This window comes from Vicugna pacos, chromosome 7 (genome assembly GCF_048564905.1).
Source record: "Vicugna pacos chromosome 7, VicPac4, whole genome shotgun sequence".
In the NCBI taxonomy this organism is placed as follows: domain Eukaryota; kingdom Metazoa; phylum Chordata; class Mammalia; order Artiodactyla; family Camelidae; genus Vicugna; species Vicugna pacos.
Window position 1 is genome coordinate 17,004,151 of NC_132993.1, and position 20,074 is coordinate 17,024,224.

General features: G+C 39.3%; 1 protein-coding gene across 1 annotated transcript in view; it reads right to left on the reverse strand.

Moving 5' to 3' along the window:
* The window catches only part of EXOC4 (exocyst complex component 4), a 685,089-nt gene that overhangs the window by 130,979 nt on the left and 534,036 nt on the right, over positions 1-20,074 (reverse strand). The window contains exons 12-13 of the mRNA XM_006216779.4: positions 19,108-19,244; positions 2,132-2,287 (exon numbers count right to left, since the gene is read on the reverse strand). Coding sequence (XP_006216841.1) covers positions 2,132-2,287; positions 19,108-19,244 — 293 coding nt within the window. The remainder of the gene's footprint in view (positions 1-2,131; positions 2,288-19,107; positions 19,245-20,074) is intronic.

A 20,074-nucleotide genomic window follows, 5' to 3' on the forward strand; every position in this document is an offset into this window, starting at 1 on the left:
AAAGATGCTCAACATCATATGTCATTAGGGAAATACAAATTAAAACAATGAGATCACTACATACCTATTAGAATGTACCAAATCTAAAACACTATCACCACCACATGCTAGTGAGGAGGAGGAACCCTCATTCACTGCTGGTGGGAATGCAAAATGGTACAGCCACCTTGGAATACCGTTTGGCAACTTCTTACAAAACTAAGTATGCTCTTGACATACAATCCAGCAATAACATTCTGTGGTATTTACCCAAATGAGCTGAAAACTTACACCCACACAAAAACCTGCACATGAATGTTTACAGCAGCTTTATGTATAATTGCCAAAACTTGGAAGCAACTAAGATATCCTGCAGTAGGTGAACGGATAAACAAATTGTGGCATGTCCATACAATGGAATATTATTCAGAGAGGAAAAAAAGTTATCAAGCCACAAAAAGACATGGAGGAAATTTAAGTGCATATTGCTAAGCAAAAGAAGCCAATATGACAAGGCTACATACTGTATGATTCCAACCACATAACATTCTGGAAAAGGCAAAACTATGCAGACAGTAAAGAAAACAGCAGATACCAGGGGTTGGAGGAGAGGAAGGCAGGGATGAACAGGAGGAGCACAGAGGATTTTTAGGGCAGTGAAACTGTAATACTGAGTAAACCTGAAATGGTTACATTCATTGCAGCCATAGAATAGGTACAATCATTACATACTTCTCAAAACTCATAGAATGTATAACACAAAGAGTGAACCCTAAACTATAGACTTTAGTTAATAATAACATATCAATATTAGCTTACCAATTTTAACAATTGTGCCACACTAATGCAAGACATTAAAAATAGAAGAAAGTGAGGGGTGAGGGAAGGTGAGGGGATATATAGGAACTCTGTATTTTTCACTCAATATTTTTATAAACCTAAACTGCTCCCACATGCAAATTAAATCTATCAATTAAAACACTATAATATATAGTTTTCTTAATATCAATGCAACTAGCTGACAAGTTTTTCTGTGATAATGTGACTAATAAGGAAGAAAACATAAATAGGAAAGCTTTAGGTTAAATTACAGGTTAGCTTTTGAGTCTCATGATTTGAGAAAGTTTTAAATGGCACTATAGCAATTTTTCATAGTAAAATGTTGGTAAAAATGTGGCACTATAGTGTATGAATATGGTTAACTTTGTGAAGGGTAAAGATCTGTTTATCTAAGTTGCAACCCACATTTGGAGAAAGAGATGAGCCCAGAGTTCTATGATGAATTAAAGTAAAATATTGGCCACTACCTCTTTAATTCTTTTTTCTGGTCTTTGCTTCTTTAAAGTACTTTTACTCTTTTTTCCCCCCACTATTTATTCATTCATTTGGGTAGGCAAAACCCAGTAAAAATAAACCTAATTTTGATGGGACAAAATATTATTTTCAATTTTCCCCTCATTATACACAGCTTTAAAATGACAGAGGTAAAAATATTTCACTGTGGCAAGCCAGCCACGTGAAAATGAGTAGCTTCATCAAATTGAGTCACATCTTCATGGCCCAGTAAATAATTTAAACTGTACAAAGGTAAATGCTGAGTGATGAAGTTGAAAGAGAGACCTTACTTTTGTCAAAATAAGCAGAAAACAACTGGAGATATTACACTGTATATGAACAAACATGGGGAGTACGCTTGTATTTCTAGAAAGTTCCACCAACAATTCTATGAACTAAAGAACAGGCTAAGAACACTGTAACATACTTACGGGCAGGAACTTAGTATTATTAATTCTCATGTTTCCCAGGTATGGCACATAACAAGGTCCATACAAATGGTGAATAAATAAATGAATTAATGAGTAAATTATGTTTCCCTTAAGAGGGGAGAATGATGTAGAAATTAAAAGATATTTTAACTTGATTTAGCAATATCCCAAATTTGATTCATATCAATCCCTTCCTTCTAGAGTTTTGAGTACAAGCCACACTTGCATGGGACATGAGGTGTGGTACAATAAAAACAGACTTGACTAAGTTCAGGTCATTGCTGTTTGATATTTAGAATTGATCAAAATTTCATGTAAGAAGTAATGAGCTAAACAGATGTTTTTCCTTCCCATGTTTAGTACAACTTAGAAAATTGACCCTTTACCTTATGAAATCTTCTTCCTCTTCTCTCTTTGGCCTCAGCTGTTTGGGTTGAGCCATATTCATCCAGTTTGGTAGAGATTTCAGAAGCCTGCTAATATCATCATCTTTTGCCCAAGATGCACTGATGACAAGTTTTTCTTCGGACTGGACAATGCCCCTAAAAGGACCAACAGAAAAGAGACACTTCAGGACACTGCTTGGTTTCCAGCTGGCATTTTTTTCATCCATCCATTCATTCATTCAAGGTACTGGGGTTTGAACCCAGAACCTCATACATGCTAAGTACGCATGCTACCACCTGAGCTATACCCCTCCTTGCCGTTAGTATTTTTTTAATCTACTTCTGCCATGGGAAAAAAGATACCACATCCATCTCTCTTATTAACATAACCCATTATCTAGTAACTGGAGGCATGGCATCCATTAATAGCTCACTTTTGTGGGAAACATCATTTCCAGATTCCATTCTTAGGTTCTTCATTGTTGAGTAATTAAAAAACTAATAGTACTAACTAATTCCCTTTTCATAGTTAATCCCTTAGGATAAATAAAAGTTTATGGTAGGTTTGGGAGTGGGGGACTCTTTCAAGAAAGATGTTGAACAAATAAAAAGTGAGTTAACCATATCAGAGACTGCAATTAAATAACAAAATAAACGATACTCGAAAGGTGATGGAAGTGTTACAAAACTCTGTTCTCTGACTTCTTGGTTTAAATGACCAATTAGCTCTACTTGAAGGTGTTTTTTTGAACCATGGACCCCCCTCTAAGTCACAGCACATCTACCATCATAGAGAAGCCTTCTGCCCTAGTGTCAGGCAGAAAAAGTCTTTGATTATTGCTCTCTCCAGTGGGCTTTGACTAGTGACCCAGAATGACAGGCTTCAAGTCCTTTAATAGGTCCCATGGGTGAGCTATTAACACTTCTCTTACCAGAATGTACCTGTAAATTCATCATAAATGTTCGATTTCAACCTAATTAAAAAGCTTCCCTTTCTGTTCAACAATTCTGTCACTATAACTAATTTCAACAGTCTAAAAATCCTCATCAGCAATTCTAGGTGACAGAATGACACTTATTTATGAAGGGATTGCTAATAAGCTGGCCAGCCCTCTGAAGTTGACCAAGACCATAGGGAGTTTCTCCCTCGATCAGAGGCAGGAACTTACACTGGTGGAAGGGTTATACTGGAGACCGTGATACACCTCTAAATACATAATAAATGTATGGTGTATAAGCTTGGATGTGGGACAAAATCCCCTTTACCCAAGAGACAATTAATGTTTGTAGACAAAAAGCTATTGAAGCTTTAACCTTGACTCAGGACAACATGACTTGGGGTAACATGACTTCATGTTGGAGGGGGCAATAGTGCCCTAGTTCTCTGAAAATAAGCTAGAATAAATAAAAGAACCATAGCTGATTTCTAGAATTCCTCCAACTCACTACAAGCAAAAGTTTTCTAACAGTAACTATGGTCGGTGATACAAAAATTAGACAGAACCTTTTTCCTTGGGATCTCTCAAATTCCTCTCACTGGTACCTTCTCTTCCTGTTTTTTCCTTATTATTTTCCTGCATCTTTTCTGCAATATTTATGGATTAATCCCACAATATAATTTTTACACATTTAAATGTGGGATGCTAAATACAGTCTTTTAGAATGGTACCATTTCACCCTACGCTACTCCACACCAGAGAGCCCTCAGCATTCTCTGGCGCTCTTTTTACCTGTCTCTGATCAACTTCCTCTCCCATTCCCCCTACGGCTATTTTTTTAAACCTTTACCTTTTCTTTATCTCCTCATTGCTTATCCCCCATATTCTTCCCATCTGCCAAAGAAAGGAGGGGACCCAGTTCCATACTTTCAAACCTTCCACAGAAGTATGTTCAAATCTGTTTCCCCCTCATTCACTTTCAGTAATCCCTCTACCTAGGATCTAGAAGACCCTCTCTCTCTGCAGTTACCCCCTCCCTTTCCTGTGTATCTGTTCTCTCCCAATATAGTCCCCAGCTCCATGTGCCATTTTTTTAAGTGAATGAATGAGTAAATCTCTTCCTTGATTTAGGATTTCTCTCTAGGAAAGCTCCTCACTCTCCTTCACAGACACTCATAAATTGAGTGTGACCTTCACACATTGACTTCAATTTCTCACCTCTCATTCACTTCTTCAATTCATGAAGTCTCTCTCCAGGATCCACTCTATGATTTAATCCACCTCCTCTTTCTTACAAATTTTTCAATGACTATAATTTTCACTTCTAGATTTTCTATTTAGCTTTTTCAGAAACCCACTGGCTTCCTCTTCCAAAATGCCCTGAACTTGTATTATGGATTCTATTCCTTCCTTTATTTCTTTGAATATTTTAAAATCAGCAATTTTAAAGTTCTTTTCATGTGGCTCTCTATTTTTTTGGTACTACTTTGGATGTCAAATGTCCTATTACATTTTCCTTCTTTTCTCATGACGGTGAGTTTTCTCATGTGGTTTGCTCTTCTGGTCTACAAGCTCAACCTCAATGGGGCTGGTCCTTTGCAGGAAGCCACATCTGCCCTGAGTTTCAGAGATGTCACTATTAGATGGGTTGTATTTGCCTCTCCTGGATCTTATAGGTTTCTCTAGTTCCAAATAAGTTTTGAAGACTTTTTTTACTTCCTTTTTTTTTTGGCTTAAAACATTCTCTCCATACATGGTTGGTACAAATTGAGGTACTCAGTTGCATATGTCACACGTGTAAGAGTCTGATTTTTGTTAGGGGCCACTTTCTCTACTCCAAGTACGGTGGCTCATTTCCAAGCACAGAGTTTTTGCCATTTCATTCGAAAGAGGAAAAATCCATGCATAACTTCTGCACAGATAAAGTTCCTGGCCATGGAGGCGTTAAAATGCTAGCTCCTCTTGGGTCTTCACCTCTACTATGGTCTCAGTGTTGTGCCCCTCCAAAATTCACATGTTAGAATGCTACCACCAGTGTGACAGTGGTAAGAAGTAGGGCCTTTAAGAAGTCATCCTCATCACCCACAGACACCACATCCCACTAATTCCATCTGCTTAGTATCTCATTAATCTGTTGTTTCCTGTCCAGGTTCATTGCCCTTAACCTATATTTAGACCCTCATCACGTCTCACTTGGACTTAGCAGTAACCTTGTAACTGGGTGTCTTGCCTGGAGCTTTAAAACCATCAGTCCAACTCACCACATTAGTTGGAAGAATTATTTTCCTAAGACTGTACAAATGTAATCATGTTTTCTCCTTCTTAGAAGTCTTCACTGATTCTTCATTCTAAGCCAACTCCAAACCTAGCAAGGCATGAACATCTACCTTATCATCTTCATCTCCTGCTATTATTTCCCTCTTTTGTCTCCGTTTACTACTCCCAGCCCAACCCCTGCCTGTGTTGGCTGAAAACCCTGTCCATAATGAGTCATCTAGCGTTTTCTGAGTGGGATAAACAGTTTCCTGTTTGTGTGTATTATCTCTGCCTAGAGGGCCTTTTCTCATCTTGTTTGCCTCTAGCGCTCAAACATCACCTCAGCTCTTCCCCTGGGTCAGCTGAGTCCTCTCTTTCGTGCTTTATCACCCTTTACCCAAGGTTTTCAACTCTGACTAAACCTGCAGCGCTTTAAAAACAAAACAAAACAACTAGGTTCCCAAGCCACATCTAAGACCTAGTAAATCAAAATCTCTGGGGTTGGGACCCAAGCATCAGAACTTTAAAAAAGTTCCACAGGTGATTCTGATGTGCACTCAAGGGTGCGAGCCGCTGCCTGAGACGTACCTCTGCTCTCATTGGTCCTACCCCACTTCTTTACAAGTTGGCATCCCAAACTGTATGATGGGTTCTCTGAGGACAGAATTGATTTCTCATTAATTTCTGTGCCCCCAGTGTCCAGCACAGTACCTGGTATTTGGAAAGTATATAAAAACTGAACTGGACATAAAAACAAGCCCCCTTCAGTTTTAGGAGTCTAGACAACGATGTTAATGGCTTTCCTTTACTACTACTCTTGCACTGAATGACTTAGGTGAGCGATCAAGCCATTTGGCATTTTGATCAAATTACAGATTACTTTGCCATGCTCTCACCATGCCTCTCTGAATTTAACACAAATCAGAATAATGAATACAAGTGTGTTCCTCTCTGAAAGAAAAAAAAAAGTCCAACATAAAAAAATCCTGACTCACAAAACAAATGAACCAAGGAGTGCTTACTGACAAGTCTTCCCTTCTACGTCACTTACTCAGAGGTGGTCTACTACTGGAAAGTCTCCCTCACTTTCTCTGTGAAGAATTTGTTGACTATGTCAGCCTACAGTCATCTTCCCTCTTGGAAAGCAAATGAATAAAAACCCTCCTTTTGTACTTATTGTTTATAACCTCATAATTAGGGCTTTGTCCTCTATAATGAGTTGGGCAAACTACAGCCTGTTGGTCAAATCTGCTCTTTTGTATGTGTTGTAAGCTATGAATAGTGTTAACACTTTTTAATGTTTTTTTTTAAATCAAAAGACCACTATCTTGTGACATGTGGCAATTATACAAAATTAAAATTTCAGTGTCCATATCTAGAAAGAACTTTGGCTAAGTGGTTCAGTTCCTTTTATGCCTACACTACAAGTCAAATTCTGCCCCACAGAATTAAAAGCTCAAATCAGTTTTCCACCCTCTAAATCACTGAGCCATCCATGCTGGCCCACATCTGCCCCAGGGTTCAGGAAACAGTTTGGATCTGTAGGTGTGAGATGGTATTGTACATTTTGGGGATCTAGAATTTTTAGCACTGGCTACAATTAAAAAAAAAAACTGCTTAGTGGGATACTATGTTAAAGGTACTAACATTATTTACTTACATTTCTTTAAAGACTGGTATAATTCAATAATATGGTATTACATTACTGCCTTCACTAATATTCATAGATCCTATCTTACTAAAAACAGTAATCTAAATTAACTAGCATGCCACCTATATGCTGCCCTCAACAATGAATTATTAATTCATATTGTAATGAACAGCAATCCCAAAAGCAATTCCAAATATTCTAATTTGAAATATTAACATTGATTAACAACATACAATTACTGAAAGGGAATTTTCCATTCAAATGGCAAAGATCCCATCCTGATGGACTGCATTTATTAGTTTATAATTTTGTGATAAACTGGATTATGTGGGTTAACAATTCCAGGATATATCCAAATAGCCTCAAAAAAAGGAGAACTGAATCTACAACAATTATTCCACAAGAGGAGTAGGGTTAATCATCACTGCCGGAACCATAAGCTACTAATTAATTCACAGCTCAGTGGGCCACAGGCAGAGCCATCTGTGTAACTATTTGTACCTGTTCCCAGGAGGAAGAGGAAAACAGGTATACCTCTTGGAACAGGTGATGAGGCTGCCATGGGAAGAGTCCACCATCTAGACACAGCCAAGTGAATTTCATTCCGAAAACATCTGCTGGTGTCGACTGGCCCTGATGCGCACTGCTTCCCCTCTTGCACAGTTGGGAAGCGCAAGTGCGCCTGGTCCCTGGACACAGCTGGGGTGCTGAATCTTTCATTAGGTAAACAACCAGGGGCAGGTGGGGCTAATTGGATTCAACTGTTTGGTGACAGCCTGGCCATGATGTTTACTCTTTCACAGAATGAATCTTTCACACACTTCAAAAACTAGGCGCCAAGCTAGGCAAATGAACCCCAGACAAGGCTGCTCCAAATTAAGCCACTGTAGTCCATTTCTGACCGTGGATGACTGGACCTGTAGCAAGGCAAACTGCAGTGCAACGTCCAGCAACACAGTGATTGTGACAATGAGGGATGCAGAAATAAGAGCTGGTGCTACGCTGCTGATGAAAACAAAACAAACATAAAGGCAAAGGCAAACCTAAAACGTCTCTAGAAATAAGATGAAGCAGAACAAAAAGGAAAAGAGCAGAGAAATAGTGGATTGTCTTTTACATCACACTCAACGCTGGTCAGAGAGCTTTAGGACGGTGTGAATCCCTACCTTGGAATCACAACTTATGAAACACCTGATGACTCTGGAGATGGTTGATGAGAAAAACAATCCAAGAGAACCCAGGGAAAGGACTCGGAATCTGAGAGCTTATACAAGTAACTCTTGGAGATAATTTAGTAACAACCTTTAAATGGACAAGTTCTCATATGGAGGGTTGTAACTGTTTGATATATAAAAAACCAAGAAGAAAATAAATATATCGCAACATAGTGGACCAAGAATATAAAATCTGTCTCAACTGTCAATATTCAGATTTTTTATGATAAACAGATTTAAATATGAATATCCTTAAGATCTTTATAAAAAGTTATCAGACTGGATAACTCCTGGTTTCAACCCTAAATTAACATCTTTCCATTTCGTTTAGATTAAAACTCAAATTCCCTGACCTTGAGATCCTTCATCAATGGTCCTTAATCCTGACTTCACATTAAAACTCTTGGGAAGTGTTTTTACAAATCTATCAATTTCACATGCTGAAGTGAGGCTCCGCATGGGTATTCTTTAAGCTCTCAAGTGATTCCACTGTGTAGCCAGAAATAACCCAAATGACCCGAGCCCTGCACCTGCCTAACCTCACTCAGTATTCAGTCTCTTCGCTCCCTCTGTTCTGGTCACACTAATCTGCTCCACATTCTGCCTAGGATTCTCTTCCCCATATCTCCAAGTGGCTCCTCTTTGTCCTTGACAATTGACCACAAACATCATGCCTACAGTGAGGTCATTTCTGATGCTGGCCTGAATCTTTTTCTGTTACTTCTGAGAAATTTATTTTGTTACTTGATTATTTTCTAAGTCCCTCCATGAGTGAGTAGAAAATCTATTAAGGCAGGACTCTGCTTAGTTTATTCACTTCTGTACCCTTAGCTCTAGAATAATGATGGGCCCCAGGAGTGCTTAATAAGTAATTATTGAATGGATAAGGGCTGAATGAATGAATAATTGATACTGGTGAAGCACGAAACACCAGGGATAGAACAGAGGGCATAAAAATATCCCTTCTGCAATCTTTCTAGCAAATAACAACAATATTATCAATGAATTTAAAAATAAATAATGACCAGAACATCACCAATAGAATCAACAATGAATAATAACAACACTGGCTGAGACTTCTGTAGTATTTACCATGAACTAGGCATTCTTCTAAGCACATTACATACACTAACTCTTTCAGTCCTGCTAACAACCCTGTGTGGTAGGCACTGTTATCATTCCAATTTCAGAGATGATGTACAAAGGTACAAAGATTAAGGAACTTGCCATATCAAGTGGCTGATGAGGGAGACTGAACTGAGCCCACCCTGACTGTTCTGGAGTCTGCTCCTATTACAACGTCTCTCTGAACTATTTGAAACCTTTTTTGAGTTTCCCATTTCCTCTTTAATTTCCTTATCTCTTCTTTGGGCTTTAGAATTAGACTTCGCTTTTAACGCACATACTATCACTTGCACACTCTGTGACCTTAGCCACAGTATGAACCTTTCTGGACCTCTGCTTTCTTGTTGGTAAGGCTGGGAGAATCTAATCTTCAGAGGTGTTGTGAGTGATGGGATGAGCTGATGACTGAAAGTCCCTTGTACAATGACTCAGTGCTTTCCTGAGTGTGTATGTCCAGTCCAGTCCAGGTCCTCATTACTTTGCACCAGAGAGACTGCAACAGACTCCTAGCTTATCATGGTAGACTGAGTCAGGAATCTGTGGGATGCCTGGCTGGGTGGGCAGCTTCTCTATTTGGCAGGAAGGCAGCTGAGGTGAACTAGAAAAGTAAAGTTATTCACTTGATTAACAAACATGAGGGAAAGGCCAATATGCAGATATCATGTTAAACACTGGAACAATCATGCGGAAGAAGATACAGTAACTTCCTTCTAAAGCCTGAGTTCAGATCAGTAATACACAGAAGAATCACTTTGGGGACATTTTCAACTATTTTTGCCCAGACCTATTGCTCAGTGGACCTAATGTGGGAAATGGATTTGTGTATTTTGAAATCTCCCCTAATAACTCTTGCTGTGAATCACAATTGAAAAATAGTATTTTTGAGGAAGACGTGGAAACCGGTAACTGATCAAGCAGTATGTAATAAAAAATTTAAATAGCAGTACAGTGGGATAAATATCAAAACAGAGTCAAGCATAATAAATTATAAAAGCTCCCATTTGCTGAGTGCTCCCTATGAACTAGATACCGTACATATTTTTATAGATTTTCTTTTGTTATCTCTTTCATATTTAATAAAAATGAATGTATCACTGGTAGGTAAGCCAAGAGGGTGGAAGACATACACAGTGTCAAGAGGCAAACCAGAAGACAGGCTGGCGTGGAGCTTGCATAGGGTTTCCCTGGCACATGCCTTTGGCTCTTCTGAGGTTCAAAGGCAGCAAGGCTAGCTCAACTAGACTCTCATTCCTGCAGGAACTGGGCCTCTGTCTACACAGGAAACCTGAAGAGGGTCATAAGCCATCACAGCCCATGGGGTCCAGTGATTGTTATTAGCACAATGGGGCCACTGAGGGCTTCTTAAAACACCACTTTGCTCATGGAGGAGGTAAGCCATCCTCCTCACCAAAACCTATGGTACTCCTTTACTTAGCATGGGAAGTTTAAAAAAAAAAAACACAGAACTTTTCTGTTCATTCTTACCCAACTACAGGCATTTTCATTTCTCTCCCCTCAACACATCTTGTCCATCCATGTAGCCCAACTGCTTGTTCAACCTCTCTGGTCTGTCAGGAGTTTCCTCCTTCTTTGGATGAACATCCTGAGGGCTCACAGGTGTCCAGCCCTGGGGCAGACCTGGTTTCTGCCCTTGGTAATCGTAAGTTCACCCCACACCCCTCTTCCTTCAGGCTCTGGCATGAGTTCTCAGGCCTCAATGGGGAAGTGGTGAAAGGGGGGCCCTGAAGATGGTGACACCTTTTCCTAATAAAATTTGCTTGTATGTTAAGTCAATTGAGCCTCGAAGATTAGAAGATGTTTTATTGGTATTTTCTAGTAGGCCCAACACAATGCAGGAAGGTCAAAAAAAAATTTGATTAATGAACTGATACTAACTTGGAACAGACAGAATCTTTGAAATGCTGTGATTTGCCAACTTAAAATGACTATTTAGGGACACATAAACTGCTGGTTGTACCTCAGGACAAAAAGGACGACAAAGGGAGTGACGCACTCAGGAAGGAGCAGACTAATAGACCGACTGCCTGATGGCTAAGGAGGAGCAGCAGAGAATTCAATTCCCAGCTGCGTTTTCCTTGAAGCCCTAAGGGGCGTGACTAATTAAGAAAAAGACTTCGAGTCTTCATTTCCCTTTTAGGAAACCTCTCTTTATCCCAAGCATGTAACATGACATCATTGTATAGCACAGGCTTTCTCTCCAGAGTGACATGCTCAGAGAAAGGTGGGATGTTTTTGACCTTTCCTCCGATCTCTAAACTCCCAGTGGATGCTCCGGTTCTCACGGTAAACTTAGAAAACATGCCAGCTCTCAGCAGAGGGCATTGTGAGCTTATGGATTGGATCAGTTCTGGAAAAGATATCTGCTGAGAAAGAATCAGATTGCAATGTTTCCCCGCTCCCTTCCTCCTTCCCCAATGTTACATCATTTCGGATCATCTGAATTGTATATGGCTTTCTATTTAAGACAGTCATTTGTTGGCAGCCAAACTAGAACATTTCCTGTTTTTCCTCTCACTGTAATCAGGATTTGGCTGTCCAAATTAGGACTGCCCTAATTACTCCTCGGCAGGTGCCAATCTGGGGGAGGGCAATAAGTGGGAAGAGACGAAGTAAGGACACTTCTGCATCTTCAGACTCACACAATAAGGAAACATTTTCTCCCTAGCCTGAGGCACCATAGGGTTACACGTTATGTGCACCTGTGCTGCTGTGTAACAACCACGTAAATGATTTTGTTTAAGCCTCTTCAAAGCTTGTAGGATTCTTTTTCCCCACCTTAAGATAAATTCATCCTAGACCTGTAAGTCAGCAACTGTGGTAGATTACAACAGATATTACCCTGTAGAAGGAATGATCTGAGAGTGGGCACCAATAAGTGGGCATTATTCCAGAGAATTCGATGGTATAGCCTCTTGGGGGAAAGGAAACAAGATACTCAATGACCACAATATATCAAGAACCAAAAGCAATGGCTATATTCCCCCCCTAAAACGCAGTATAGCACAGATACAGTTACACTGTTTGGACCAAATGATGAAATAGAAGTGACAGAGAAATAACTCAATACCTGTAAGAAGGACTGAGCCTGGTGAACAAAACTATCCAAGTTCCTGCCTAAAGCCAACTACTACACTTACTACTGCATGACATCCCACCCCAGACACAATTTCAGCAATTTGCCCCTTTCTCCCCTACATCAAAATCTTCCCTTTCTCCTAAATATTTTTTCAAATATAAGCATGCACTTATCTCTGTTTAAAATAACACATAAAACAATTTTAAAAACCCTTCATGTGACCTCAATTCACCAGCTACTATCCCATTTCTCTGCTCCTTTTTGCAGCAAGTCACTGTAAAAGTTTCATCTATATATACAAGTTCTCTACTCCCAGATTCTTTTTTAAGCCCACATCAATCCAGGTTTCACTCCTATTACTCCAGAGAAACAGCTCTTCTGACAGTCACCAATGTCCTCCACGTTGTTAAATTTATCGATCAATGCTCAGTTCTAATGATGACCAAATACCAGTATTTGGGTCAGGGATCCCTCCATCCCTTTACTTGGTTTCCAGGACACCACCTTCTCTTCAGCTTCCTCATAGTTCACTGATTGTTGCTTCTCCATCTCCTTTGCTGGTTCTCCTCATCCTGCAAACTTCCTGAAGTTCATATACCTCTATCATATTTAAAATCACTCCTATAGAGATTTCATTGAGTCCGCGGTTTTAAATACCATTAAATATACTATTTATATTGTCAATGGCTGCAAATAATATCTCCAGGGCAGATGTCTCTCCCTTTGATGCATATACCCAACTACCTCCTCCGTATCTCCATGTGGGTGTCTAAGAGACACTCCAGATTTAAACTGTGATCTACGTGCCCTCAAACCTGCAGTGCCCTCCATCCCAAAAGCTGGCAACTCCATCTTTTCATCATTCAAATAAAAAGTCCTGAGTCATTTTTGATACCTTTCTTTCTCTCACATTCTACACCCAATTTGGCAGGTAGGGGATTCTGTTGGCTGTCTCTTTGAAATACAGTTGACCCTTAAGCAATGTGGGGGTTAGGGGCATCAACCCCTGTGCAGTTGAAGATCCACGTGCTGCAATTGCTAAGTACGTGGAAAGGAACAAAGAATTGTTGAGTGACTCACCCAAGGGCAGGAAGCTGGACAGAATCAGGACTCAACTCCTAATTCTTTTAACCCACATATTCGATCTCTATTCAAGCACAAACTTTTCCCCACACTTAGTTAATTTAAAGATGTGCAAAATGAAAAAAAAATTTATTGAAAAAATCTGCGTATTAGTGGACCCATGCAGTTCAAACCTGGGCAGTTCCAGGGTCAACCATATATTCAGAGTTCCACCAGTTCTCACCACCTGGCTGCCGTCAACCAGTGTGAGCTGTCTTCATTTCTCACCTGGACCACCGCCACAGGCCCTGATCGGTCTCCCTGCTTCCATCCTTGCCTCTCTACAGCCTAGCCTCAATACCTATATTCTAAAATATAAGTTAGGTCATGCTGCTCGCAGGTACAATTCCTGCAATGGCTCCCCATCTCAATTAGAGTAGAACTCAACAACCCTACCGTGGCCTACAAGGCCCTACATGGTCCCTTTTGGACATCTGTTTAATACCCTTTCGGTCCACTTTATCCCAACCACGCTGGCCTCCCTGCTGCTCCCGAGACGTGTCCCGCAGAGTCCTGGCTTAGAGCCTTTGCCCTTTGCCAGGGCACCCTTTCCAGATATCTAAGTCCCCAAGCTCCTTTCAGCATTTTCTCAGACCTCAACTTGACGGGGCCTGCAGAGGCCCCCTGTGTAAGCCTGCAGCCTCCCTCTCCCGTACTCCAGAGTAGACTCACCCTGCTCCATCTTTCCCTGCAGCACCTACCATCTTCTAAAATGTTTTACATGTTTACCTATTATATTTATTGTCTACCCCTTCCCTCCCATCTCTAACAGAGTGTAAACCCAATGAAGGTTTTGTCTGTTTGCGTCACTGTTGTATCTACAAACTTTTGTATAAGTACTCAATAAATCTGTTAAATAAATGAAATTCCAGAAACCTAGTAAATAAATTAAGGATGGAGTAATCAACTGTGTCAAAAGTTACTGAAATTAAATAATATTCTGACAGGTTTAATAAATTGAAGCAAGAACCTTGAGGCACAGAAATAATACAAAGCACAGAATCACAGAACCACTGCTGATAATCTTAGCAGTACCCTGCCAGACAGGGGAAAATGCCTGCGAGCAAAGGCCCCTGGAAGAAAAGAAGGTAAATTACAGAAGTCGGGTGCGTTGGGAATTATAGGTAAAATTCTAAAACAGATTGCTAGTGATGGTTTGTGAACAATTAGGAAGTGGTATTCACTAGGAGCCAGAAAGAGCTCACAATGAACAAATCATGTGACTATGTTTCTTTCCTAACTGGGTAACTCATTATCTTGAATGAAGAAACGGTAAATCTGGCTCAAGGTTAAGCGATTTTGTTCCAAACAGTAATTTGTAAGTTGCCCAAGATGAGAGATCTTAACAAAGCGTTCAGCAGAGCAGGGAGCGATGGGTCCTAGAAGGGAAGGGGTAAGAGGATTCCTGAACAAACAGCTGGTCTTGCTGGCTTGTCCATGTCCACCCTGGGGAGACATGAGGGAGGGGTAGCTGCGTGGTTAGGACTGGGAGGACTCCGGTAAGAAATCCAAGTCTCTTACAGGGTGGGTGATGAAACATAGGGGGGTCTGGTCATGAATGGTAGTAAAGGTAATTGTCATTGTTGTCATTGCCATTGTCAAAAAAGCAGCTAATCATCTGAGGGGGACTGTCTATTTCACTAAAAACAGTTCTAAAAGGTTGACATTTTCAAAGTAAGCCTATGAGGGAAGAACTATTATTATTTCTTTTTGCAGATGAGAAAACTAAAGCACAGAAAGGCTGATGAACAGTTCAAGGTCACATAACTAATAGGTGAAAAAGCTGGTATTTAAAGCCCCAGAGACTAGTCTGGGGCTACAGTCTGGGTTCATTGTCAGAAAAACACATGAACCTCTGAAGCACTGAGTAACCTATGGGTGTCAATCTCAAAGGAAGTCTCGAGAAGTAGGCTGCCAAAACTCTCAATTCAGCCCTGTCCTGAGGAACATTTTAAAAAATGACACACACAAAGAAACTAAAAGATTGCTTATAAAACCAAGAATGACATGGAATTTGCAGGAATAGCTATGATTTTTTGATGACAGAGTAAGGATTCAAAAGTATCTCAATAGACTGAAATGATGAGCCAAAAATAACATTAAAATTAATGGGTAAGTATGAGATTTTGAATTTTAAGTTTTTTTTAAAAATCCCAGAACTACAGCATAGAACAGATAAGACTAATTTCAACTAGCAATTCTTCTTATATTTCCTTACCCCTCAACAGCCAAACAGCGGCCATGCCCACACATTAACATCTTTAATGTCTCTTGATCTGTCCCCTCACCTCCACTTCCCCCACCTCCCTTCTACCTCGATGTGACATCCTTTCTTTCCCATCCATCTTATACAAAGCTCAGAAAGGTCTCCCTACAGCACAGTCTGCACCTGGTACTCCCTGTAGAGTCACCTTCAGTGGCTCCTCACTCTCTAATTTGAAAAAGCCAAGCTCCTTGATCCTGGCATTCAAGACCCTCCATCTTGGCTTCGCCATCTTTTCCAAAACCCCAACTTGTTTTTCCTCTTCCTACTCTTCCCACCTCCTTGACACTGCTCTGGTTCCTTCATTCCTTTCAGCTCCTGAAGCTTAAATCCTCCTCATTCTTTGCAAGGCCTGGACTGTATCATTCACCAAACCTTCCCTGTCCTCCTTAAGTAACTTCCCCTTAGAGCATGTCGTCATTACCCGTCTTTTTGTATTTTCTGTAATAAATGAGTGCTGTGGATATACAGGTCCGATTCCTTTGTCCCCTATTTTCCTTTCTACCCTCTACCAAGAATGTAAGCTCATTCAAGGTTTAATCAGAGACTGATGGACTTCTCAATCCCCACACACTCAAATACAATAAAAGGATGTAATAAGAAGCCCCATGTTCTGCACTGGGTCCTGCACAAGGAAGGCAGTGCTTTTGCTGAAGTATGAAAGCATACCTGGGACACTGGGCTCAGAGTGAAGGACTCCTTTTTTAAGACAGACACTGCTGGGCTTATGGGTAATAGAGAAAGAAGACTGGGATGGTTTGAGGCCCAGGACATATCAGAACCCACGAATGTTAAGTATAGGGGCAGGGAAAAAAACCTAGTAAATGGACCATGATAGCCATCTTTATGTATTTGGAGGGCTTTTCATGTGTAAGGATGAAAGTGATTTCACATCACTCCAGAAAAAAGGAACGATGTCCTGTGGATAGGGGACTATCGTTTCAAAAAAAGACACTGTTCAACAGTGACCACTCTGCTTTGTCAATTTAGGAAGCTTCCCATTGCTTGGCATGTTGAGAGGCAGGATCATAAATGATGAGGAAAAGCTCACCTGCAATAAACAAGGTGCCAAGCCATACAAACTTTTTAAAAGATTTCTTTTAAAATAACTAGAACAACAACAATATATCTATGACCATCAGTGGGATCCTAATTTTACCTTATCTTGGCAGGTTATGTATATAACATCTCCATTGTAATTAACATTCACCAACATTATTTGTTAAAATTATTGGTCACGCATAATGAAATATAAGAAAAAGAAGACATGCCTTGCTTCTTAAAAAAAAGTTGAAAATTCAATGGAGGTTAAAATAAAGACAAAAGTCAATTTTTAAAATGTTGTTGGACTCTCACTTGGGAAACATGACATTGGTACAGCCACTTCAGAGTCTGGTTTTGTAAAGGTGAAAATACAATCTGTGGCCCAGAAATTCCAGCCTTAGAAAACTAACCCAAAGCAATGGCTTTTAAATTTTTCATTTGTGTATCTCTTAAAGGAATTCTGAAAAACTATATTCTCCTCAAATTCTAAAGTTGAAATTTAGTTTTTTTTTTCTAGCATGAGTTTAATGGTTACAAAATATATAATTTTGGCACGTTATAAATATTAACATTTTAAATCAGTAGTATTTAAATATATCCAATGGAATCTCAATACCATAGAGATTTGATATCCTCCATAATACATTTAAAATATCCATAAATAAGCTCTTTTTTAACAGTTAGATATTTGTCTCTCTGAATTATTATTTCTTTATCATTTCCTCACCAAATTTGAGCCTAATGGAATAAATCTTTATGCTTGAAAGTATTTTATTATTACTCTATTTGTGGTTTTCTGCAAAAAAAAATTTGTACAAATTAAAGTCTAAAAATCCTAATTAAAATTTTATTTACCAAAAGATTAAATTTTAACCTATTTTTTGTTTGAAGTGCCATTATAATTGTCACTTAGTACACAACTGAGTTTAGCATAATTGTTGGTTATATGTATGATTTTAACCTAAGTGTATCATCATTTTTGATGAATAATCACTGAACAAAAAAAGTGAAATATTATTGGGCATGCATTTTTCAATGAAATGGCCAGGTTTCTTTTCTTTGTTTGGTTCACGTAATTGTGGATAAACATTACTTATTGCTGGAGTGAAAGAGGTCAGGCATTAGTCTACGTTGTATTCCTTGGCCACATCAATATTCCCCAGATGCTGCCTCCTGGCTTACTTATAATGACTCTTTACCATCTACTATTCAGCATCTAAATTCCAAGTCAACTGTGTTAAGACTCTTTGTTATTTGGTCTTATTTTTCCTACTCAACATTACTTCCTACTACCTTCTACTAAGAACTCTGTTCCATTCAAACCTTCCCCTCAGAATGTCAGGCTACTATGTTGGTGCTTCCTCTCCATCCCTGCAATGCCTGTTTTCTTTTTACCTCCCCAAATCCCGTTCATTTTTCTAAGGTCCAACACCTGTTTATTTCACCTGTGAGATCTTTACCCGACTCCAACCAGCCTACCACTCTCTTTTGGGTTTATTCCTTCTGCTCTTAATAGTCTGCACTGTACAAGTAGTACCTGATTATGTGCTGGACTGTACCTATCTCTTCTTAATTATATATCACATAAAATCGAGTATTTTATTACACATTCTTTCCTTCCCTAATCGTTTCAGATCTTGTCAACCAGACCATAATTTGCTCCTATTATTAGCTTCTTACAAGAAATGCTATGATCTTTTCCACAAGCTCAAAGAGACTTTTGAACTCAGAGAAAAGAAATCAGAGAAAAAACTCAAGGTTTTCAAGTTCGTAACAATGATTTTTCATTTCCACTGATGCTAAAAACAGGTGTAAGCATCCTTTCATGACAGTAGGAAGGCTATGGATCAAACATCAGGAGGAAGACGTTTGTAAAAAACTAAAAAGGAATCCTATTATAGATTATTAAGGGTTATTAAGAGTTCAAAATTGCTTTACTTTAGAGATCTTTTAGAATCACAAGAGGGACTAATTAAGGTGTGGAATTTCCTTGAAGAAGACAAATCTTACGATTTTAGACTTGCAGAAAAATCAAGGCTGACACTTCATCTAAACTACCCAATGGAAGTCCTAAGGGCATTTGTCCCTTCCACTTCCTCTGTTGGCATGACTATACATGTGTCTAGGACACTATTTCTTTGGTACATGTTCTCGTCAAGCCTCTTGACAAATCCTTTTCCATGATGGCAGAAAGATAGGCTATGAAGACAGTATCACCGACCACCACACGATCTTGACTTTGCTTAGCTTCCAACAGAAGCTCTACCTGTAGGCCACAGTGCAGGTGTCCTTGTACTCCTGGAGCTTCACGCATACCATGTTGAGGAACTGATCCGAGTAGGCACTCAAGTCATGCATCAGGTTCAAGAGGTCTTGCACTGTCTTCTCTACAATGATTGTGCTCTGGAAAAGAACATGAAGAGAGAAGACTCAGAAACCCATGAGTTTTTTGACTCAAGTCACATATAGGACGAGGAAGAACCTAAAAGAATGCACATTTAAGACACTTCAGCTTTCCTGGAAGGATGTGACATTTAAAAATATTCATTAAAAAAAAAAAAGTATCTTCCATAGTGCTGACCTTCCAAAGACCTGAGACGGTGTTTTCTTATGGAAGGACACAGGACAGGGATTTTCCACTTGATTTCATGGAATTCTTGGCATCCACAAGATATCTCTGGCTTTTAAGAAGAAAATGAATATTCAGTTCGAGCCTGATTTATCACTCCCAGGATTTTACTTTGAGATTAAGGACCTATACAGGCAGCATAAAGAAAAAGCCTTCCAAACTCCTAATCTACATATTACTATATATATTAAGTAGATAAACAACAAGGACCTACTGTATAGCACAGGGAACCATATTCAGTTTCTTGTAATGATCTGTAATGAAAAAGAATCTGAAAAAAAATGTATGTATGTGTTTATATAACTGAATCACTTTGCTGCACACCTGAAACTAACATTGCAAATAGACTATACTTCAATATAAAATAAGAATTAAAAACAAAAATGAAAAAACACCTTCCAGGATTTGTTTTAAAAGTTTCAAAACCATCAATCTATTAAGAATAACAACCAACATTTGTATTGTGCCTTACGGCTTGTAGAATGTTTTCACATACACAGCATATGTTACCTCACTTGAAACTCACATAATAATATAATCATGTGATAATCATGAACACTTACTGGATTCTTACAAGTGCAAAGTACAATGTTAGGTACTCTCC